This window comes from Phragmites australis, chromosome 4, assembly GCF_958298935.1.
Source record: "Phragmites australis chromosome 4, lpPhrAust1.1, whole genome shotgun sequence".
NCBI lineage: Eukaryota > Viridiplantae > Streptophyta > Magnoliopsida > Poales > Poaceae > Phragmites > Phragmites australis.
The window spans coordinates 24888865-24914305 of NC_084924.1; the positions used below are offsets into that span (position 1 = coordinate 24888865).

The following is a 25441-nucleotide window of genomic DNA, read 5'->3' on the forward strand; positions in this document are numbered from 1 at the left end:
GCGCGGCCAGTAGGAAGGGTGGTCTGCGACCCTCTTGGCCCTTTGCTGCCTGGCTCTGGAGGCACTTCGTCCGGAGCCTGGCGGTGGTATGTTGGGGGCAAAGCTGCTGCCTCTGCAATGAACAGTTGGGAATTCCATACTATTTTTCATGCCACACAGAGTGGACTTTCACTTAATATTAATATAGTCTTCATATATGACGTATGAACATGTCTAGATGAGACTGTAGGGTAATGACTTTACCTTTTAGCATACGTGTTTGAGTAACGTAGGCCATACCTCTGCCTGCGGGGAGGGTTCATACCCCTCCGGCTTGTGGGCTGTGCCTTTCACATGCTAGTGGGTTTCACACCCCTCCAGCATGGAGGTGTCACCTTCGAGATGCCAAAGGATTTATCATATAGTTTTTCAAAACATCTCCTTGCGCGGAGGTTTTCAAGATGTTTTTACCTCATGGTTGTTTTTTCAAGATCTCTATTTGGAGAAGGTTTTGGAAGACATCCCTATTTTACAGAGGTTTTGAGAGACGTTTCTGTTTTACGGAGGTTTTTGAAGACATCTCTGTTTTAGTGAGGTTTTGGAATACTCTCCTTTTATAGAGGTTTTAGGAGGCGTTTCCGTTTTACGGAGGTTTTTCAAGACATCTCTGTTTAGGGAGGTTTTGGAAGACTCTCCGTTTTGTGGAGGTTTTCAAGACATTTCCATTTTTGCCGAGGATTTTGGAAGACATCCCCATTTTGCTGCGGTTTTGGAAGACTCTCTGTCTTGCGGAGGTTTTTGGAAGACATCCCCGTTTTGATGGGGGTTTTGGAGGACTCTTCATCCTGCGGAGGTTTTTGGAAGACATCCCCGCTTTACGGGGTTTTGGAAGACCCTCCATCTTGCGGAGGTTTTTGGAAGACATCTCCGTTTTTGCGGGGGGTTTTGGAAGATTCTCTTCCTTGAGGAGGTTTTCAAGACATCTCTGTTTTGCAAGGGGGGGGGGGGTGGGGGGGTTGGAAGACATCCCCATTTTGCAGGGTTTTTTGGAAGACTCTCCGTCTTATGGAGGTTTTCAAGACATCTTCATTTTTGTGGAGGTTTTGCACCCCCTTCGGTATGTATTAATGCCGAAGGCCCTACACACTATCGATGCTACGCAATACCTTCCAGGAAACCTAGATAGTCTTGCCTTCCAGGTGACCTAGGCATGCTACGCTCGCGATGTGTAGGCATGTCGTGCTCCCGAGGATACTACCTGTGTGCACCGTAACTCCTCTGTTGAGGGTGTGCCTCGGTGCGTGGTATTTATATGACCGAAACTATGCAATACCTTTCAAAAAACCTAGGCATAATCTGCCTTCTAGGTGACCTTAGGTTTAGGCAAGCAATGCCTATAGGTATGTGGGCATGTCACGCCTCCCGAAGAAATCCCTTGGGGGCGCCGCAACTACATTACCAAGGATGTCCCTTGCTAACCGGCATTTACACACTATCGAGGCTATGCAATACCTTCTAGGAAGCCTAGGCATAATCTACCTTCCAGGAAACCTAAGCATGATGTCCCCACGGTGTGTAGGCATATCATGCAACGAGGTTATCCTGCGATGGTATTCCATAGAGCACCACATCTCCGCTACCATGGATGTCCCTCGGTGTGTCGCTTCGACACTACCGACGCTATGCAATGCCTTCCAGGATACCTTGGCATAATCTGACTTTTGGGTGACCTAGGCATGTTGTGCTTGTAGGTGTGTGGGCCACATTGTCTACCGGGACGATGTGATACCTTTCAGAAAACCTAGGTAGTCTTACCTTCCAAGTGACCTAGGCATGCTGTGCCCACGGTACGTGGGCTTGTCACGCCTCCCGAAGAAGTCCTTCGGGTGCGCCGTAACACACTGCTGAGGCTACGCAATACCTTCCAGGACACCTAGGCAGTCTTGCCTTCCAGGTGACCTAGGCATGTTGCGCCTGCTGGCATGTAGGTATTTGCATGGCTATTTACTACTTAAATTTGGCAATCTACTGTTGTCAATAAGTAGCTAATTGCAGTATCAGGTATAGCTAGGTCAGATGACTATTCATAGATCATACCAAACGAAGATATAACTTAAGTTCTACTTCTTATTGCTAAACATGGATATAATCTAAGTTTACTATTTCTAAATGGAGGCTATCTGTTGCAAAAACTTCTAACAGCAAGAACTGTATGAAAGATAGACCAACTAGGTAAACTATTGACAGGTGATCGTGGGCATACCTTTGCTAGAATAAGGCCTCTATCATGAGTTTTGGAGGCCCTGAAGCCTATGGCTAGGCCAAGGGGTGGTCCTTGACCCCCTCAGCCCTTAGCCGTTACCCAGCTCCTGAGGTAATCCGTCCGAAGCCTGGTGATGGTGTGTTAGACGCGAAGCCAAAAGCTAGGCCAGAAGAGGCGCTTTGCGACCCCGTCGGCCCTTAGCCGCTACCTAGCTCTGGAGGCACTCCGTCTAGAGCCTGGCGATGGCGTTCGGTGGCGAAACCGAAGGCTAGGCCGGGAGAGGCGCTCTGCGGCGTTCGGTGGCGAAGCCGAAGGCTAGGCCGGGAGAGGCGCTCTGCGACCCCCTCGGCCCATAGCCGCTGCCTAGCTCTAGTGGCACTCCGTCCAGACTCTGGTGATGGTGTGTCAGAGGCGAACCTGAAAGCTAGGCCGGGAGAGGCGCTCTATGACCCCCTCAGCCCTTAGCCACTGCCTGGCTCCGGAGGCACTCCGTCCGGAGCCTAGTGACGGCGTTCGGAGGCAAAGCTGAAGGCTAGGCCGGGAGAAGCGCTCTGCGATCCCCTTGGCCATTAGTCGCTGCTTGGCTCTTAGTCGCTGCTTGGCTCTGGAGGCACTCCATTTGGAGCCTGGCGATGGAGTTCGGAGGTGAAGCCGAAGGCTAGGCTGGAAGAGGCGCTCTGCGACCCTCTCGGCCCTTAGCCACTGCCTAACTCTAGAGGCACTCCATCTGGAGCCTGGCGATGGTGTTCTGTGACTCAGTCCTTGTTGCTGGGATATTGTACTGTCGGTGGAGGAGTTGGTGGTGACGGAGCGGGGTCGGAGGGTTGGAGATTTGCCTGGGAGCTTGCCTTAGGCTTAAGACCCTTATGCCATCCTTCGCTGACTCCCTCTGTGGCCAGGTATCGTGCTTTTCTTTTGAGGTATTCCTCTAGTAAGATCGTGAGGGTTCGGCGGTCGTCGGTATCGTAGTCGCACCTTGGCTAGTGCAGGATGCACCCGTATGCCTTCGGGGGTATCGGAGCTTGTGGTTGTCATCGATGTCGTTGACGAGGGTTACGTGCCCCGGAGCCCATGGTTTCCCTGGGGCCTCTTTCCCCTTGGGGACACCGAAGAGGCTGTCCGGTGAACCGGCTGTTAAAGCCAGAGTGGCTTCTACTACGCCTCCCTGGACGGGGAGGACTTGGAGTTCCCTGTGCACGGTTGGCGTCACGAGGGCTGCGTCAGGGGCGCTGGCGGGGTCTGCGTACTCCGGAGCCCTGCGCCTCCTTGGAACCCTCTTTCGCCTAAGAAGGTCAAGGATGATGCTGGGCAGACAGACCCTATGAAGATATTGGTTCGCCTAGGGCATCCCAGATGCTGTCGAAAGACATACTTCGGGACCAAGCCCAGGTAGGAATACCCCTAGGTTCGACCGCCTAGAACCATTGGAAGGCCCTACTTGGCTACGACCTCGGCTGCGACCTCTCCTGGTGCGGCGAGGTCTACGCCATGTTGATGCTGGAAGGCCTCCGCGCCATCTTGAGCCTCCGTACCAACCTAAGGTTCTGGGTTAGCATAGGCCGGAGGAACACCATCCCACACGACTGCGGGGCTGGCGGGTGCACACGATGTGCCTGGCTGTGGCAGCCACGCATGTGGTTACATGGTTGCAACAGTGGATATGGCTGCTGGAGCTAGTGCTTTGGTGGTTTTTTTTCTGGTGTGGTCCTAACCTCTCTTAGCACTTATGTGTTCGAGTCCCCACGGACGGCGCGTTATTGGCGCAAGAGATTGTCTTGCGCTAACAAGTACGGCGAGCATTTCTTCTAAGGAGGTGACTCAAGCTTCGAGACGAAGTTTGAGAGGAAGGGACACCGAAAATGTATTGATAGTCGAAAAGATTGGTATAGGGGGAGTATCACTATGTGTCTTTGTGTTTGTGTGTATATGTCCTCTCCCCAGATGACCATGGCCCCTCATTTATAGGGTTGTATGTAGCTTAGTATATAAGTTATCATCATGTACAAATATCTAGAATCTGACCGAATTACATGGGTTTATCCTGAATAACTACTTTTAACCCTATATAGAAGGCAAATATCTACCATAGCAACTATTGTGGTACAAGCAACCCTGCAGGGTGAGCTGGTCGCCAATTGCGGCTTGACGCCACAGTATCAAGGGTGTCAAGATGACCTACATTGTACTGGAGTGTCGGGATAAGCACCACTTGCACCGGCATTAATTACCCATCACTTCGTGTCAAGTCAGTTGTAGGGGGTGTCATTTCTTCCCTGATATTATCTTCGGAGACCTGCTGCATCTTCTAGTTTCAAGAAGACCATATAAGCAGCGAAGGAGTGGTCCCGAAGGGGTCCACAGCCTTCGAAGGCTAGGCATCCTGCTGAGAGTCCAAAGATCGAAGACTCTGGAAGGACTTTTGATAGTGATTCTTAACTATTGTCCGCAGGTGATCTATTTCTACCAACAACTAAACACACACTTAAGGGTCGAACACTACTTAGAAGGCCCCTTCATGAAAAAAAATTGCATGCAATGGTGCGACACTTCCACAGTCCACCTACAGTGCTATGAGGACAACTGGCACCTATCATTAGGCCTCAATCTCAAAGTGAGGCAGCGTCAGGTCCAAGCGAGCGAGGTGGACGACGATTTTTTTTCCAGAGGCTCGGCGAGCAGCAGCTTTGGTTTGGTGAAGTGGAACACAACGTCGGCACCAATCCCCTTCCGTGCGGGTGCCCATCTAGCTAGGTTGGTGAGGCCCCAATAGAGGAGGGCGACACTTGGATTGGGATTCAGATTGGAGCTAGAAGGAAGAGAGAGTGGCGAGATAGATGGGGCTAGTGGGTTCGGTGCTTGGCTTCGATGGGGACAACGCTGTGAGAGGAGCTGAGAGAGAGCTTCTATGGTGCATTTTGATGTGTTTTGATTTGCGGAAAAAGAGAGCTGAGAGTGAGAGATGGAGGAGCAAGGAGCCGCACGTAATTGAGCAGCAGATATGGGATTGGCAGTGGCAGGCGGGCAGAGCGGCACCAGTGAGGGCGCATGGTACGCCTATGGTGCAGAGTGACGAGGCCGTCGCCCTTAGCTACCAGACGATAGGGCTCGTATCGGTCGAAGGCGTCTGCATGCGTCAAGAGGATCTCACGGACGGGCTTCAGGTCCACCACCGTCAGCCATGGCGTCGGCCCAAACCATATCAAGGACGTCGGCCCTGCACCACCGCGGGCTGATGAGAAAGGAAGGTTGGGGCTGGATAGCGACGCTATAAGAAAGGGCAAAAAAAAAAGACGCACGTGAGGGAACAACGACCGGATAGCTGGCTACGCGAGGGGAAAAGGCTGGCTCGCTTGGCCCTGGCGCTAGCTTGCTTTGAGATCAACGCCTAAGGACAGGTGATGTGGCCATTCGAGGCAAAAATCTAAAATTAGATAATATACGTGATCGTATTTGTCAAAATAAATAACATATCATCGTATTTAAAATTTTAGCCTCCGTATTCAATATCTCATTTACCAAAAACTGACTTTCGATACACCGAAGATTGAAAAATGCGGGCTCGATCATATTCGACACACGAGGTGTCGAATATGACACTATAGCCCATATTTGGCACCTCAGGTGTCGAATACACATGATATTTGGCATATGAGATGCCGAATACGAGTTACAGTGCCATATTTAGCACATCGTGTGCTGAATATGGCTTGTACCTACGGGCACTTTGATGCTGTCATTTTATGCTGAGAAGTGTTGTGTCACATAACATCTCATGTTTGTTATTTTATGCTGGGATTGGCTGTGTCACGTAACGTCCGTCGATAGAGATAGAAACAGATGTCTTGTCATTTCATGTTTGAAGCCCTGTCATGTGGTCACTTTGTGTCTAAAGATAGTGTTAGAATAGAGGTGTTGTCATTATATGCTTAAAGCTCTGGTCACTTCTTATCTAAAGGCTGAGTCAAAACATAGGTATGAACATATGTCATGGTTTGAGCCTAAAGCACATTAATATTATTAATTGCCAACTATCGACAACATTAGAAATTATTTCCAGGGAACCTGGCTCGGGAACAGCCCTGAAAACTAATTTAAATGTATATTTCAAAATTCCTAATTCACAATGTAGTCTCAAAGGCTGTGAGTAGCCTTAATACTTAGCCATATTTAAAGATGTATAATTTAAAAGGTAGTAGTGGCAATATTCCCCCTTGTATCATTGATCTCAAGATGCATAGTGCATAACTGTTGATTACCTAGATTATCTCAAGATGGTGGTGAAAAGTGACGACATAAACTAGTGAAAGAATGCCAGTTGTGCCAATCCATGCTATCAGGGTAAGATGGTTATTGTCGCTGAGTTGGTGATTAGAAGCTGTGAGGATGGGTAGAAGCAAATCCACCATAATCTTCAGGGTCTTCAGTGTTCTCCAGAGATGGAGGCCTCAGAGGGAGGGGCCGTTGTGGTATGAAATCATTGTCCTCGTCGTCATCTTGAGCTATCACGGTACGAGCATGTCCTAATTTCTTGTTGGTCGTATGTTCTGTCGATGTGGTGTGTGAACGTCCTCTTGCACTGTTTCTTGAACATTCTCCTGTATTGCTGCTGGAATGTCAAGGCATTGGTGGCATGAAATCATCGTCCTCATCGACCTCATCAATTTCTGGTTGAATAGTAGAGAGCGCCCTTGTACCCCTTAGGTTCGTTGATCTTTGACATCTTTTACGCCAACCAAGCATCACATCCCCCGCCAAAGAGCATATACATGACCAAGAAGTTTGGGATCTCTCTGTTGATCAACTCAGCGTCTTCCGAGAATGCCTAACGCAAAAGAGGAGTATTCGAATTAATGGAAAAAAGATAAGCAGGGTGACCAAATAGAAAATGATGAACCTGGATGTGGGATACATAACGGTCGAGCAACATCGTCATTCTTTGCCTTATAGAGAAACGTAGCACAGAAGGATGGTCGGTTAGTTCGCATACCCTGAGATACATTTGACATCGCTCATGAAAGAGGGTCCAAAGGTCGTCGGTGGTTACATGGTGGAGCGAAGCGGTTAATGCGGAACAGAAGAGTCTTGCATGTAGTTTAGAATCAACTTGGATGAATCTCACATCCAGGTTACACTTCAAGAGAATTTCAAATGAGTAGTAGGAATGCTACACTTCAAGAGAATTTCAAATGTTTGGATGAATCTCATAAAACTCTTGAAGTGTAATTTGATTCTCTTAAGAATAGCACTCCCACCTCTATTGATGCAACCTTACTCTCTGGTGCTTCCACTAGTAATGGTTGCTCTCATTGTTACAATATTGATATAAATTCTTGTGCTACTAACGTTCAATCTTTGCAAGCATTGCAAAAAAAAAAATGAAAGACTAAACGCCTTGATTAAGTATGGGTGCTTCAAGACATACAAATCCAAAGATGCACTATACAAGACCGTTGAGACCAAAGACAATAGGCAAAAGAGAGGTCTTGGATTTGATATGTATACAAGCAAGTCAAGTGAGCGTGTAGTGATCAATGGCAAGGAGTGCCTCAAGTTCGTTAAAGAAGAAAAGCAAAATTGTCTCACCACACAAGCCAAACAATCCAAATGCCATGCACCTCAATCCACATTTTATGCATCTTATGTGCGTAAGAGGAACCATCATGGTGAAGTGGTTGCTCTATATATTGGTGCCTGCACAAAAGATAGAGTTATGAAAATGAATGTGTGGGTACCAAAAGTGCTTTTGACTAACATGAAAGGACCTAAACAAATTTGGGTACCTAAAACAAAGGCTTAAAATTGTTTTGTAGGTATATTTCTCCAGTGGATCGAGTTGGATGCTAGATAGTGTATGCACAAATCATATGACTGGAGAGAAGGAGATGTTCTCATCATTTGAAGAAAAATGAAGGATCTCATGAAAATATTGTCTTTGGTGATGTTGGGAAATGAGAGGTAATTGGCTTAGGTAAAATCTATTTTCAATGATCATTCTATCTCAAATATCTTGTTAGTTAAATCTCTTAGTTATAATTTGTTATCCGTATTAGAACTTTGTGAGATAGACTACAATTATCTTTTTACTAATGAGGGTGTGGCCGCATCTAGAAGAGATGACGCCTCAATAGCCTTCACCGGTAAGTTGAAAGGTAAACTTTATCTTGTTGATTTTTCAACGGATGAAGTGAGACCTAAAACTTGCTTAATTGCTAAGTATAGCATGGGTTGACTATGGCATCGCCGACTAGCCCATGTTGGCATGAGAAATTTGTTTAAAATTCTAAAGGGGATCACATCCTTGGACTAACAAATGTTTCTTTTGAGAAAGATAGAATTTGTAGTGCATGTCAAGCGGGAAAGCAAATTAAAGCTCCTCACCCCGCCAAGAATGTGATGATGACCACAAGGCAATTGGAACTCCTTCAAATGGATTTATTTGGATCAATAGCCTATATAAGCATTGGCGGTAATAAATATGGTTTGGTTATTATTGATGATTATTCTTATTTTACTTGGGTATTCTTTTTGCATGAAAAAAGTGAAACACAAGCCATACTCAAGAAATTTGTGAGAAGAGCTAAAAACAAATTTGATGTGAAGATCAAGAGGGTGAGAAGTGACAATGGAAGCGAATTCAAGAATACACAAGTTGAAGAATTCCTTGATGAAGAAGGGATCAAGTATGAGTTCTCGGCACCCTACTCCCTTCAACAAAATGGGGTTGTCGAGAGAAAGAATAGGACTCTTATAGAGTCGGCAAGGACAATGCTTGATGAATACAAGATTTCAGATCAATTTTGGATGGAGGTTGTCAACACCGCATGTCATGTCATCAACCGGTTGTATCTCCATAAGATCTTGAAGAAGACCGCTTATAAGCATCTAACCGGTAACAAGCCTAATGTTTCATACTTTAGAGTTTTTGGTAGTAAATGCTTTATTCTAAACAAGAAAGTAAGAAGTTCCAAATTTGCTTCTAAAAAAGATGAATGTTTCTTGCTTGGTTACGGATCAAACGCCTACGCGTATCGTGTTTTCAACAAAACCACCGATTGTGTTGAAATTGCACGTGATATGACATTTAATGAATCTAACGGCTCCCAAATGGAGCAAGTTGATCCCAATATTTTAGGAGATGAAGAAATTTCAAGCGAGGCGATAAAGAAGATGGCAATAGGTGAAATTAAGCCTAAGAGCCCGAAGAACTACAAATGGCCAATAATGATCAAGTTCATCCATCTTCATCAACTCAAGTGGAGCCATCTACATCAACTCAAGATCAAGACCAATGTCAAGATCAAGATTAAGCTCATGATGACTCCAACAAATTCCTCGATGATAAAAAAGTGGAAGACATTCAACTCCAATCCCAAGTGCCACACCCAAGAGTTCATCAAAGTGTCCAAAGAGATCACCCCGTCGACAACATACTTGGTGATATACAAAAGGGAGTAACCACTCATTCTAGAATTACAAATTTTTGTGAATATTACTCTTTTGTCTCCTCTTTGGAGCTTTTGAAGGTAGATGATGCACTTGGAGACCCGGAGTGGGTGATAGCCATGCAAGAAGACATCAACAACTTCAAGAGAAATGAAGTATGGTCATTTGTGAAAAGACCCAATCAAAACATGATTGGCACCAAATAGGTCTTCCGCAACAAGCAAGATGAGAACGGGATCGTGACAAGGAATAAGGTAAGGTTGGTAGCTTAAGACTTCACACAAATCAAAGGTTTGGATTTTGGTGAAACCTATGCTCCCATAGCTAGGCTTGAGTCTATTCGAATATTACTAGCCTATGCTACTCACTATGATTTCAAGCTATATCAAATGGATATGAAGAGCGCTTTTCTTAATGGACCAATCTTCAAATTGGTTTATGTGGAGCAACAACCCGGATTTGAAAATCCTAAGTATCCTCATCATGTGTATAAACTCTATAAGGCGCTTTATGGGCTTAAGCAAGCACCTAGAGTATGGTATGAATGCCTTAGGGATTTCTTTTCAAGAAAGGCTTTGAAATAGGCAAAACCGATTCTACTCTTTTCACTAAAATTTTTGATAATGATTTATTTGTTTGCCAAATATAAGTTGATAACATTATATTTGGTTCTACTAACAAAATATTTTGTGAAGAGTTTAGTAGGATCATGACTAAGAGGTTTGAAATGTCAATGATGGGAGAGATGAAGTTCTTTCTAGGATTTCAAATCAAACAACTCACGGAAGGGACCTTCATATGTCAAACCAAGTATATCAAAGATATGCTAAAGAAGTTTGACATGGAGAATGCGAAACGTATCAAGACTCCCATGCAAGCCAATGGGCATCTCGACCTCAACAAAGAAGGGAAGGTTGTGGATCAAAAGGTATATTGCTCCATGATAGGATCTTTGCTTTACCTTTGTGCATCTAGGCCCGATATTATGCTTAGTGTGTGCATGTGTGCAAGATTTCAAACCGCTCCAAAAGAGTTTCATTTAGTGGCTGTTAAGAGAATTCTTAGATATTTAGTTCATACTCCTTACCTTGGCTTATGGTATCCTAAAGGTTCATCCTTTGAACTCATCAGCTATTCGAATTTTGATTATGGTGGTTGCAAAGTGGATAGGAAGAGCACATCCGGGACTTGCCAATTCTTGGGTAGGTCCTTGGTGTCTTGGTCATCAAAGGAACAATTCTATAGTTCTATCCACCGCCGAAGCCGAGTATGTTGCCTCGGGTGTTTGTTGTGCTCAACTTCTTTGGATGACACAAACCTTGAGAGATTATGGCTACAACATGATCAAAGTCCCACTTTTGTGTGACAATGAGAGTGCCATCAAAATAGCAAATAATATCGTGCAACACTCAAGAACCAAATATATAGGCATACTACATCATTTCTTGAGAAATCACTCAACCAAAGGGGATATCGATATTCTCCATGTGAGAATAAAAAAACAACTAGCCGATATCCTCACCAAGCCAATAGATGAGCAAAGGTTTTGCGAGTTGAGAAGTGAGCTAAATATCCTAGATTCTCGCAACGTGGCTTGATATGTTGCATACAATTGATTGTTTTAGCTTTATAGCTTTGGTATCTAGGAGTTTGCAAAAATGTCATTTGTGTGCTATTTTCAAAGTATTTGGTTCTTTGATCTTTTGATTATAATTTGCTACTTATGATCATAGTTATGTATTGTTGTTTGCTGGCTGATCACAAGTGGTAAAAGTGTCTTATATGTCCAACTATCCAATCTTTCTAAAATTCTCATCAAATCTCAACTCAAAAATTTTATTCTGTCAGCTACAGAACTCGGATAGTCTGGCCTAACCCAGAGTATCTGGATTCTGGAGGTTCTCAGCTCTTTGGCCACATCTGTCGAGTTGACAGAACCCGGAGTCTCCGTGCTAACCCAGATACTCTAGTTTGTCACTCACCCGGAGGGTCCGGGTTCCCCTCCGGGAGAGCCTCTCGGTTTGGAATTAATTTCCAACCCGAAGTTTCCTGGTCCACCCGAATACTTCGGGTCATCCAGGCTTCTATATCTTCCCTAACAAGTTACCCCTTCACTTCATTCTTTCAACTCCTCTTTCACCCTCTCACCGTGGAGAAGCCTCCTCCGGTGATTTCAAGACTCCTGTGTGGTTTTTATGAGTTCATCATCAAATCACCTTCATCTGTAGGTCGGATTCTCCGGCCCTCCCTCCGGATTGACTTTCTGTGCGCCGTGTGACCTAAAAGTTACTCCTCAAGAACGTTTAATCCGATCTCTCAATGTCTTTATCTAGAGTCGAATCCCTCTGGTAGAAATATTTCTTATCCATCCTAGAACCACATACTTCAAGACCTAGATACTCCGGGCTATCCAGACTTGTTCATCTGAGAATCGTTTATCATTTCAAATCTTGTGCAATCCTCAGGGAATATCAAGATGGGCCATGGCAAGTTTGATTCTCAAACCTATCAAAGAAGGATGAAAGCTCGTTTTGATCCGCATGCTTAAAGCGATTCGCCTTCGCAGCCTCCTGAATCTGGTGGCAATGACAGTGGCAGTGGTAGCGGAAGTGGCAATGGTGGTAGACCGAGGCGAGTTCGCAAGGTTGTTAGGAAAGTGAGGGTAACCCAAACTGGTGGTATTAGGATTGATGAGGCAGTCCAAACCGCCAATGTACCTCGTGGTGATGTTTTGGAGTCTCGAGGAAGAGGATGATACGCCCATGGCTCCCTCAGATACACACATGGTGAATTCGTTTCTTATTGTTCATATTTTCTTCATAGAGAATAAAATACTGCTAAGTTTTGTTGCTTAGGAACATAGGAGAAGCACCACAACCTTACCCAGATGTCACTCCTTGAAGGCTAAGTCTACTTGGACTCGAGGCTGAGCTCTAGTCATGGTCGTGGTCGAGGTTATGGTCGTGGTCGAGTCCCAAGACAACATGTCAGTAAAATAGGCATAACTCTCTCATACGAAGTCCGATTTAGGCAATCTTGGATATTCTGGAAAGCTTACAACGAGCCATTTCCAATGGACATGAGATCGACCAAATATTCCTTATAGTTTAGTCAAATTTAAAGAAATAAAGTGTTGTACCCCCGTATCGGACCCTGTTAGGTCTTGTAATCGTGTTCGGGTCGGAGTCCAGGTTGTGTATGCCTCTTTCCACAGCTGCACAACCCAAGGTCGACCTCCTCATGTCTATCCTATATATACAAAGTAGCCATCATAGTTTAAGCTCGAGTTTATCTTAGATTATTCTATTTTAGATAGATTTGCCATTTATCGGTTTGTTGAACCCCAACTCGAGCACTTCATTGGTAATTAGTAATATTCAGTTTACATCTACTTGTTCTTGCTTTTGTTCTCGATTTGCTAGCAGGAAAAGCCTTCTTGGCAAGGTCAACCATGCCTTGGCACGGTTGATAACCATAGAGTAGTGGTGTAGTGGTTGCGAGGGTTCTCGATCTGTTCTATTTGGAGCCTTTGGATCATCAACGTCGAAGCTCCACCAATCAACTTATAATATTAACTTTCAGAAGATCAGGCAAATGAGCATCAGAGGCAAAGGAAAAGCCATGACCTTCAGCTCTAGTACTCATTGGCAAGAAGAAATTGAGGAAGAGGAAAATCCCATGATTGGTCCCTTGAAGCTTTACATGCCTCTCAGGATACATACAACAATGGATACGCTCAAACAAGTTGTAAACTATATGAAAAAGACAAGCAAGGTGAAAACGGAAAGATATGAAAATCCATTTGAATATGTGAAAAATGTGGCTGATCATCGATTTTGGAGTGACTTTCCAGCGGTTTTTTATGAAACAGTGATTCTCACCAAGAAGAAGCTAATAAGTCCAATACAATGGATTGATTGGGATTACATGCAAAGGAAGAATGATCCAATTTTTAATGAAGTATTGCAGCTTGCGAAGAGAAAAGAATCAAAGACCACATGTGATTAAAGTGTGATTGGAGTGAGGAGGTGATCGCTGAATTCTATGCAACACTTTGGTATGATCATGAGGAAAATCAAACCATGTTCTGGATGATCGAGGGAGAGCAATACAAAATTACATATCGGGCTTTTGCTCATGTTTGTGGATTTGATGTCCGGAATACGCAAAAGACCAAATTCACAATGAGACCCAACTCTCCTCCGAAGATATGGAATTTATGTATGAGGATCATGGAAAGGTGACCTATGGCGCGGTTACGAGAATGAGACCTTTCTACAAATATATCAACTCCTTGTTCTGTCTCACGTTAGCTCCAAAGAGTGGAGATGCCACAATGGTACAAGTCATCTCAAGAAACCTCCTAGCTAGGATGTCAAATGAGGCCGCTCCCTTTAGTGTGGTAGATTTCATATGGGAAGAGATTCATATTGCATCACACTCTCCTACCCAAAGTTGTGCCTATGCGCCATACATTATGTACATGCTTGAGAAGGTTACCAAGAAATTTATTTTCAAAGAAGTGAAGCATGAGCTCTATACGATGAGGTTGGTGAGCACAAAATCCTACACACTTCCTCCTTCTCCACCCGAGGCTCCAAGTGCTCAAAGGGTGGCTCTGAAGCGTCGATCTTCCTCACGTGGCTCTCCTTCCTTTATAAAAAAGGCTCTCAAGGCTATATTTAGAATTTGCACTCATAATGCCACAAAGATCAAGGAATACAAAGGCAAGACTAATATAAAGTTGAGGAATATAGAGGAGAGACAAAAGGCCATTCATGCTCATTTGGGAATTCAGCCTCCTTGCTCTCCACTTGCCTCTGAGGAATAGGTTAGCGAGCCCGAAACCTTTGACAATCCATGGACTTCGTATGACGATGCTCAAGCTACTGCGGGGACTTCACATGCTCAAGAAGTTGATGATGAGGAGACTGAGGACATAGCATGAGTCAAGGTTAGTTCTCCAGATGACGATGATGGCAACGAAGAAGATGGTGATGAAGATGAGGACTTTGCGGCAGACAGAGAGTAGTTCTTCGTCTTTGCTTCTCTTTCCTTTTGTGGTGCTTGATGCCAAATGGGGGGAGAATGCCTAATCTGTTCTGATGTTCTATTCTGTTCTGGGCAGTGTATCTTCTCTCTTATGTATTAAAATCTTTATCATTTCTATTGCACATGTAAGACCTATGTAATATTTTGTGACAATGTGGTTGAAAGCTGCTCCAAGGATCCAACGAATAGCTGTAAAGGAACTCATGGGCACTCGACATATGGTGTGCTAGTAGTTGAACTTTAATATTTGTAAATATTTATTTGTGTTAGTGTGATGGCATGAGATGCTTGATGTAATGTTTGTTTCTCTCTTTCTTTTTTGATATATCCTATCATATGCATCAATGCTTATCATGTTCACTCTCTTTCATCCCACGAATGCTAAGATATAGGGGGAGCTCTCGTAAAAAATTCCTTTAAATATGTGTATTTGATCTAAAATTTAAATTTCAATCAATGCACACATTTAAGGGGAGCTCACCATATACCTTAGAATTCATAAATCTTTAATTCAATTATCTTTTGTAAGTTTTAATCGTGTTGTCATCAATCATTAAAAAGGGGGGAGATTGAAAATGCATCTAGGCCCCCTATGTCGGTTTTGGCTAATTGATGAAAAACGATTAAGGGACTATCATGTTTATTAAGGTTATGTATAGGTTTTAGTCTCGATGGAGAAGTTAAATGACGATGATATCCTTCAAAAGAAAAGAAAAGCGACATGTAGTTACTCAATAGGTTTTAATTCACTTTATTTTTGAATTTGAGTTTAGGAATGCCGTTCTATCAAGAGGGACGCGTATTGAAAGTTTTGATAATGTCTCAGTGCTCATGATATCCTTCTAGAACCAAAATTGAGAGACAAAATAATCCACGAACACTGGAAAAGTTCTATCTTGTTTGAACCCGAAGTCTTCGGGTTGGGCCGGATACTCCAGATTCTGGACAACAGCTCGGAATCTTCGGGTGGAGCTCTGAGCCGAGCTCTTAGGATAGGTATATTGTTTTAACCCGGAGTTTCCTGGTTGGCTCGGATACTCCGGGTGATCGGAGTCTCCGGACTTTTCTCCTGCAGAGAGTCTCGGTTTGCACCTAAATGTTTAACCCGGAGTCTCCGGGTTGACCTAGATACTCCGAGGTTCTGTATTCATCCAGACCCTCCAGGTAGGGTTCCGGACAGGCTTGTGATTGTGCGTTGTGTGCCAACCTGGAGTCTCCGGGTTGACTCGAATACTTCGGGTCAGTTTAGAAAACACAATAATGGCTAGGTTTTGAGAGAGTGGGTGTAAATACCCCATCACCCCCTCCTTCATTTATTGCTGAGCAACTCGTGGACAAACTCATTTGTAACCATTCAATAGCCCTCCTAACTCCTCTAAAGCCTTAAATTTTTGAAGATTTGGAGAGTAGGGTTGGGAGAGTGAGATTAAAGAGCTAGTGAGCTTAAATCCAATCTTGAGCACTTGAGTTCATCGCCAAGCCGTTGATCCGTGTTCTTTACTCTTGGAGCCTTGAGCTCCTAGACAGTTATGTTTCACCTGGAAAGCACCAAAGCTTGTGGAGTGCCTCGGGAAGTTTGTATTACCCCAACGATTTGAGTAAGCAACCCTAGCTTGATCTTAGTGGTCGCTTGGGTGAGGAAAGGGTTGAAAGAGACCCGACTCTTTGTGAGCTTCTCAACGGAGATGTAGGCACTTCTATGTCGAGTGGCCGAACTTCGGGATACAAATTCTTGTCTCCTTTACTTTGTGCACTTTTTCTTGTTTTAGTTGATTTTGGATGATTTGCCTCAATCTACTTGCTTGCGAGTTTTTTGTTGCAGATTGTTGATCCATAGGTCTTTAGACATCTTTTAGAACATGTGGTAACTCATAACTAAATTAGGTTTACTTAAAAGTTATTAGTTTTTCGATTTCCTGATCAGGCCGGAGTATTCGGGTTTGCTTGGAGTATCCGGGTCTATATAACCTTGAGTCTTTAGATTTACCCGGAGTATCTAGATATTTTAATCTGCTGCAAAGTTTTTAAATTTCAGGAAACGCTTATTCACCCCCCTCTAGGCGACATCTCGTACATTCAGTTAGAAGTACCACATCACTTATCACAACATGAAGAAGGTGGGCACCATCCTCGGGGAAGGGTCTGGGGGCTGGCTCTACAAGTCCGCTGAGTAAGGTGGCATGCGTGCGTGAACGGTACCACGAAAGGTACTTCCAGTATGTGTTGTCGTCGTATTGTCTAGCAGGAACGATGACATCCACCGTGGTTGACTCTATCCACCTATTTATTTACTCGGCATTAATGGATGACTAGACCTGCATGTCTGCAGTCCCCTGTGCACTCCTCCTATATGTGACATAAATAATTATAATTTATTAACATGGATCACTTAAGTTAATAATGGTACGTACAATAACACACTTACTCATGCACCCGTCCAGCATCTCGTGCGGGAGGTATGGGAACCTACTGTCGGTACCCGAATTGCCTTTGTACACACTCAGGAGAATAAACTTCCATGTTATTCATGTACAACAAGAAGCATCTGGTCATCCATAAGTGTGAGTCACGCAAATAAAAGGATGCGATGAGGCCTCCAGTCATAATTTCGGCCACTCGTACCATACGCCATGGATCCCACTCCATGATATCGGCGCTGAGGATGTTTAGATCACTGATTACCTAGGATTAGTTACCATAGTCTTGCTGTTGACTCTATCTCATTCTGACATGAATCTAACGATACCCCATCGTAGGCCTTATGTCATCTACAACGCCATCGGAGATGGAGATAGGATAGTAGCTCTTGCTCACCCAAGATCGACAAACCGGGAGGTATAGCTCCATAGCTATAACAGGTGTAGGAAGCGTGAAATAGATTCCTTCTTCTTTGACTGTTGGGTTGCGGCTCATAATCCTCTGTACATAGCAGCCAGTACAGCCGATCTCCAACTGTAATATGTCGGCTCATAAGAACGTAATGCGAGCTAATGTGCTAACCATACAATATAAGGGAGGACATAATCATCTGCCGTGTTACAGAACATGATACCTCACAGCAGGATGCACAAGTACATGGAGAGGCTAACATCCTTCATGTCATATTGCACACCAAACCTACAAAATGCAGAGGGTCAAAGAAGCATGAATATCACTAGAATATATGAAATGCATTACATAACAAATAATTACCTACCCTGAACGTAACACTTCCACTACTCCTTTGTTGGTTGTGAAGCTACTAACAGGGTACCCCTGATCAGCAGCCCGATCAGCATGACCACGTCCCTCAATGTTACGACCATCTTATCAAAAGAAATGTAGAACGTGTGTATCTCAGGATGCCACCGGTCCATGAGAGCTATGAGCAATGACACCTCAATTGGCGGGAGAGGTGTCCTGCCACCACCTGCCATGGCAGGTCCGGCCATCATCTTAGCGAGCGGTAGTAGTCCTACCTGTGTGAGTGGCTCATGGAATCGAGGGTCTAATTCCTTAATCGTGTGCATACTCTTGGCATGCAACAAAACCACTACAAAGGTATCCAATATATGTACTGAGTAAGCAACTAATTATTGTGGCAATTCAAAAGCACATATAATCGTTGTACCTGCTGCCCTGTGAAAATCATCCTCCTCATATGGTTCTCATCATACCGCAACTAAAGAAGCTCGGGAAGACAAACGTGAGCCATGACAATGATTTCAAGCTTCATGGTTCAATAAAAAAACAACGTAAGACAACAACTATTATGTGAATAACAACGATACCAGTACCATACAGTATATTACATGAACATGTATGTGATGCCAATGCCATTATGATATATTAAAAAATAGGTAGTATAACTAATAGGTGAATAACAATTTATAATATATACCATGTTTGCAATCAACTTTGTAAAACAAACTAAATTACAACAACTCTAATACAATACAGTTCGATCGTGGCCTAATAGTTTACTATCGGGTCAGGCAAGTCCTCCTGTCATGGCCAGATTGTTTGCAAATTTTGCACTTATGTAGACCGTCAACAGCATCTGCTGCATCCATGTCATCTTGCAACCTCATAGCTCTAGGTCTTTCAGGATTCATACGTCGTGCTCAAGGAAAAGGTACCCACTTAGACTCCTTGATCGCTTTGTAGTTGCTTTTGATGTTGAAGGAATGTATTTTTGGAAGCCATGTGCTCCTCAATGCATCGATCGTGAAGTACGGTGATACGTACTGTGATCGTCGTTATCGCTCATGTCCCTGCAAGCGGCGAAGACATGGGAGCACGGGATATGGTACAGTTTTAGCTTATTGCATGTGCACTTCACCTTGTGAGGCCCAATTTCACATTGTTGCACGGTGCCTCCCGCGCTATACCCTGAAGCATACATGTGGTGGTGCATAACCTCAAATTCATTATTGGCTAGGTCGTAGAGTCTAGTCCAATGAAAGTGTGCATTGTTCCTCCTTCTGGATATGACTTCCTCCACCTTAGGTGTGAACCGTGTGCTGCACTCCATAGCAGCTATACCACGGTCTCGAAAGTAGTCCGCTATTCTATAGAATGTGAGCTCAATGATGACACACAATGGGAGACCTCGTACACCCTTTAGGATATTGTTGAACGCCTCTGCTATGTTTATTATTATGATGGTGTACCTAACATGGGAGATAGTAATTTTAGAAGGAATATTTACATAACAAAGGGTAGAATACGATCATTAAAATATTATGTGCTAACCTGGCACCGTTAGTATCATAGATTAGGGCTCAACACTCCACCGAGTTTCCCGCTATCCACTGACTAAAAGTAGCACGTGAATGACTAAAGATAGTTTGGCCCCACCATTTGTGTCCGCAGATGGTCCTCCTGTGCTTCCTGCTGTGCCATCATCTTGCGAGTGGTCTCATTTAACTCTCTCCATATCTCATTTAACTTCGTCTGTTGGTTCTGAAGACATAACCCTTTGAACCTCTTTACAAGAGCCTTATTGTGGTACCTTATGTACAGGCTCATACCCAAGTGTCGCATGCACCACCTTCTCTCCACATCAGGATATGCAATGGAGTAGTTTGTGCTGTCATGTAGCACGTCCAACGCATCCAGAAGGCCCTTGTTATGGTTTGAGATGATGCAAACTCGTGTCCCTATTGACCACAATACATGTTCTCACCAAGGTAAGGAACCACAACCAGCTATCATTGTTCTCACTCTTAACCATTGCAAACGTGAGAGGAATGAGCTGATTGTTTGCATCCGCTGTCATTGTTGTCATAAGGTTATCATGGTACTTGCCGCTAAGAAATGTGGCATCCACTCATACAATTGTCTTGCAATGTCTTAAAGCTCCGATGCGTTGTGCAAAACGACTAGAAAAACCTAATGAGGTATCAGTTAGTGGTGTGTATGACCCATCCTCTAGCTTGATTGGCTCATCCGTCATGACCCACTGAGTCCCCGGATTCGTCATGGTAATCTTCTACAGCAACCTCGGAGCATAGTTGTAAGACTCTTTGAAGCTTCCAAACAGCATATTTAACGTCTTCTGCTTTGCTCGTCACACGGCGTGGTAATTGATCAACATAACCGTCTTAGTCTGCACCTATTCCATAATGTATTTTGGCGACAAACATATGTTCGTACCAACAAGGGTGATGAGGAGTTGGGCTATGAACCTCACATCAATGGTGTGGCTCATATTCCTAATAGCATGTTCGCTATATGTATGTGAGGTGTACCTACTGAGCACAAAATAGTTCTTATATTTTGGCTTATGTGCTCATACGAAGTTAGGATAATTCGGGTGCTTGATACACCAGACCTCATACTCCGTAGAGTTAGACCGGTCGCACTTGTGGTCCCTTCTTATGATTACAACATAGTTACTAATAAAGTGCATTACCTCCTCCCTGTTACGAAACCATTGTCTAACCTGAATGCCGCTATTCTAGTATCCCCAATTGGATAGGGTGTTATACTCAATGACGACACAATCCAGTAGCCCAGCACCATGATAGTACTTGATCATCAGCACCGGGTCATCGTTTTCAGTAGCTTCTTCATCCCCGCTACCACCGGCTTCATCATTCATGCATCATTCATCTACCTCAGAAGAGTCCACTCCAGCTCCCTCTGTACCGGAACTGCCTTCCCCAACATGCCATCCGTCCTCTTCATGCATCACATGCTGGCCTGAACCTTCCACGCTAGTCACTACATCACCTTGCATCAATCGTGACACTATGTTTACATGCACCCCCATTTCAAAGTTCTCCTCCAATGCCTTGCATGAGTATAAAGCCCATGTGTTGTTCCTTCTCATCTCGAATAACATATAGACAACGGCTGAGCTGCTTGAAACAAGCCGTGACCGCACACCCTCTAGGACAACATTATAGGACTGTTGGTTCATACATAAAAGGCTCATAACATATGATTTTAGACCATCTAGATCAATAGGTACCTCAACTGTACTCTCTGTATGCTGGCAGTTCTGAATTGATACGAACCTCCAGTGCAAAACAGCGAGATATTCTCCATAATAAATATGGATAGGCATAACGTATCTACTAAACAAACATACATGTAATAAATATGGACGTTCTATTCTATTGATGTTCAGTAGATATTGACATAATTTATCCATATAGATAGCTGAGCTTAGAATTTTGTACCGAGGGATTTGCTCAGACTACTGTTAAAGCTTCTCTTAAATGTGTTTTTTAGGTAAAATTGTGGGGAATGACTCCACAGCAAGTTGCTCTAAACTATGTTGTAAGAAATATGTAACCTTCCGATTAATTATATAACTCTAATAACTATGATTAAATTACATAAATACTCTAATTATACTGGTTAATGTATGTATACAATTATACTAAGGGAATAATCTAATTACACTGATTAAACTAAGTCAATAATATAATTGCACTGACCAATTAAATTCATATAATCAAATTATTCAAATAATCTAAATACTATAATTTATCAACTTAATATAATTTAATAGATTAATCAATCTACTTACTCTAATTACTATTACTAATCTAAGTATTAATTACATACAAAATCTAAGTACTCTAATTTATCAACTTAATATAATTTATCAAATCTAATTGATCAGCTTAAACAATCTACTTACTCTAATTATTATTACTAATCTATATTAATTACCTATATAATCTAAGTACTTACTATAACTGATCTTGCGCTACTGCTCCTCCTCTTCTTGCGATGCTGCGTCTTGCCCTGCACTACTACTTCTCCTAGCCTCACGCTGCGCTGCTACTCCTCACCTCGCGTTGTGCTGCTCACCTCTGCTGCCCCTCCTCACTCCTCATTTTATAGCGGATTGCAGGCGACGCACCGAAAGCACCGACAACAACAAAACAACGCACCGACGCGCAAAAGAAAGCAACATGCATGCATGTATGCCGGCTATTCACACTGAAAGCAAAGCACCGAAGTGACGACACGATAAAAGCAAGACGTGACCGCATGCACCGAAGTGATAGGCCGTATTTGGTATCTCATATGCTGAATACACCTGATATTCGGCATATAAGGTGTCGAATGTAGTTTACAGTGCTATATTCGGTATCTTTAATGCGAATATGGCCGGATCCGTGTTTTTTTTTTTTTGCATACGGTGTACCGAAAATCAGTTTTCGGTAAATAAGGTGCTGAATGCATATGCTAAAATTGTAAATATGATAATATGTTATCTATTTCGGTAAATACGATCACGTATGTTGGCTAATTTTGGATTTTTGCCGGCCATTCGGATATGCTGCGGGAGGAAGCGTCTGTAATACTCTACAAATAATTTTTTTTCCCTGGAGAACCTTTGCAAGACTTCGATATTGGCCTGTTTTATACATGCGTTATCCTGGATAGACATGTTCCTTTTGTTTTGTCGCTGTTATAGTTTGCTGTGGTGATTAACTTGTTCCCCTAGTTTAAACGCTGTGTATAAATCTGCTATTTCGCTCAGTATAAGCGGATGCTACCTTTAGAAATACAGATGGTGAGAATCCTGCACAGCCACGACGAAGATGGGTGGCATTTTCTACCAACTTTTGTGCTTGATTTCCTTCCGGCCGCCGTCATGATCAAATTCTGTAAAGAGAAATTGATTGCACTTGCATTCACCTTCTAAATAGAAGTGGACATTTGGAACCCTATTCTCTCTTGCGCCACAGAAATTATCTCTCATTTTCTCCAATCTGATTTTGTCTCGACTCAATAATTTTCGTGCACTGGTTGACTTGATTGCACTTGAATTTTTCGGGCCTCGGCGAATAAGCCCAACTACAGAGTACAGACCCGGCCGAACGGCAGCTCAGTTGAGGACTTGAGGTGCCCGTCCTGCAGAGCAGAGGCATGCATGGCTTCCGACTCCCGTCCGCAGCTTGCCACCTACGCAGGTGCCTGTGATTTGTTTTCTCTCTCCTGTCAGTTTTGCTAATTTTGCTTGCTTGGTTGCATGCAGAGATTTCTCCTTCCCAACCGCTCATAACCTCCACCTCTCCGCTCCTCTCCTCCCATCTACTGCTACTTTAGCTTCTCACCTAACTTCCTCCCAAGCTCATTCGGCGGGCCATGCATGTGGATCGCTCCTCCAGCTTCTTCACTTGACCCTCTTCTTCATCTATCCACTTCGATTCTTGCCTACTTGTTCTTTGATCTGCCGATTCGCTGCGTTTCCTGGTTGATCGATCGTGATCTGAGGCGATCGAGCTGTTGCTTAGTTTCTTGATCTTGATTGATCGATCCATCGAGCACAATGGACGGTGTGGTTGTGCTTGGCCGCAGTTCGACCCGGCGCCACAGCTGCAAGGTGTGCCGGAAGGGCTTCCCCTGCGGCCGGTCGCTCGGCGGACACATGCGTTCACACTCCCTGGCGGAGGTTGCGGTGGCGGATGAAGAAGATGACGGCGACGCCGACGCTGATGACGACGAGGAGGATGAGCACGAACGCGGCGCGCGGGCATCCTTCTTGGGGTCGGGCGGCGGAGGTTATGGCCTGAGGGAAAACCCCAAGAAGACGCGCCGGCTCTCGGGGCTCGACGGTGGCGACGAGGTGGACGGTGGCAGCGAGTGCCATGATGACCGCGGCGAGCTGTTTTCGTCGTGTCACCCAGTGCTGGGACACGTGCGACGCCATGCACCGGAAGAGAGGGCCTACGCCGATGGCGAGAACGTCGGCGTGGAGGTGGCAGCGAAGCGGGAGGACGAGGAGGGGGACATGGTGATGATCCCGAGTGAGGCGGCAGTCCTGATGCCGGCGCCGAGGCGTAGGCGCCGCACGATGCGCGTGCCGGCCCCCGCGCTGCCGTCTGCTGCTGCGCGCGACGCGTTCGACAAGGAGCCAGAGGACGCCGCGCTCTGCCTCATCATGCTGTCGCGCGACACCACCGTCCGGTGCGTCTCGACGGCTAAAGATGCCGAGCACTCGGCAGAGAAGGACAGGAAGGGGCGAGACGGCGCTGCAAGATTTGGCTACTACCACGACGCGCACTCAGACGACGCCTCTGCCCTCTTCCGGTACGCGGACGTCGATATCACTAAGAGCAAGAAGAGGAAGACTGGCCCCAGCTTCGCCGGCGAGGAGAAGCGGGGCCGATACGAGTGCCCCGGGTGCGGCAGGGCCTTCCAGTCCTACCAAGCGCTCGGCGGCCACCGCGCCAGCCACAAGCGCATCAACAGCAGCTGCTGCATAGCCAAGGTCGCGACAGATCAGCCGGAGCCGAGCGTCGAGACCAACAACTCCTTCAGCACGGCGTCGGCACCGGCGTCGCCGGACGTCGACGCAGACAGAGCGGTGGTTGCGGTGAAGTCAAAGAAGGTGACCAAGTTTGAGTGTCCCATCTGTTTCAAGGTGTTCGGCTCGGGGCAGGCGCTCGGTGGGCACAAGCGGTCGCATTCCATCGCCGGTGAGCTCTACGAGCGCACCAACGCCAACGGCGATGCCGGCATTGTTGAGCCGGAGCAGTCTCTGATTGCCGCCCGGTTTCTTGATCTCAACCTGCCAGCTCCAGCAGCTGAGGATTGAAGCATGATTGGTCCGATTTTTTATCTATAGGAGGAGAGTGCATGTACAGAACTACATATTCAGATTCTGATTCATTCTTTGGAGTTCAGGTTAGAAGTGATATTGGAGAAAATAAACAACAGTTACTAGTCTTCCTGAATTCATAAACCTTCAGCCAATAAGTTATTCTTTTTATAGGTTTTTCTTTTGGCTTCTTTGCATAAGAGTAATAATCATCTCATGATCTGAAATTACTGAACCTTAGCTGATTCAATAACAGCCTTCTAATTTAGCTCAGCATTGCCTTTCTCACTTGACTTCAGTGAATATTTTTCAAGTTTGATATTAATCAGATCTTTCTTTTGCTTTGTTGCCTCCGTATGAATGTATCTGTCCATCTGATTTCAACAGTTCATGACTAGTCCTACCCTTTACTGCTGTTCTCATTTAGCTGGAATTCAGATGAGGCAGTGGCGCCAGTGGCAGCTCATTATATTGGTGGTTGGTTAAATTGGGCAAGAGCCAACTAACAAGATCACTTCACTTGGCCTCTCTCTTTCCCTCTCTTCATTTCTCTCTCTGGGGCACACACACCCGACCTGACAGAAGGAACTAGGTAGAAAGACGCCCTACGCCGCGCCCCTACAAGGACGATGCTAAATGGTATGTGTTGGAAG

At 44.7% G+C, this 25441-nt stretch overlaps 1 protein-coding gene and 1 pseudogene across 1 annotated transcript; one reads left to right on the top strand and one right to left on the bottom strand.

The window, feature by feature from the left end:
* LOC133914679 (uncharacterized) overlaps positions 1–18153 on the bottom strand; it is a 32716-nt pseudogene extending 14563 nt beyond the window's left edge.
* A 4792-nt stretch (positions 18154–22945) lies between these two features.
* On the top strand, positions 22946–25040 carry LOC133914279 (zinc finger protein ZAT4-like). Its single transcript, XM_062357401.1, has one exon. The coding sequence runs from the start codon at positions 23517–23519 to the stop codon at positions 24783–24785; it is 1269 nt and encodes a 422-aa protein (XP_062213385.1). The 5' UTR covers positions 22946–23516; the 3' UTR covers positions 24786–25040.
* Positions 25041–25441: the final 401 nt, after the last annotated feature.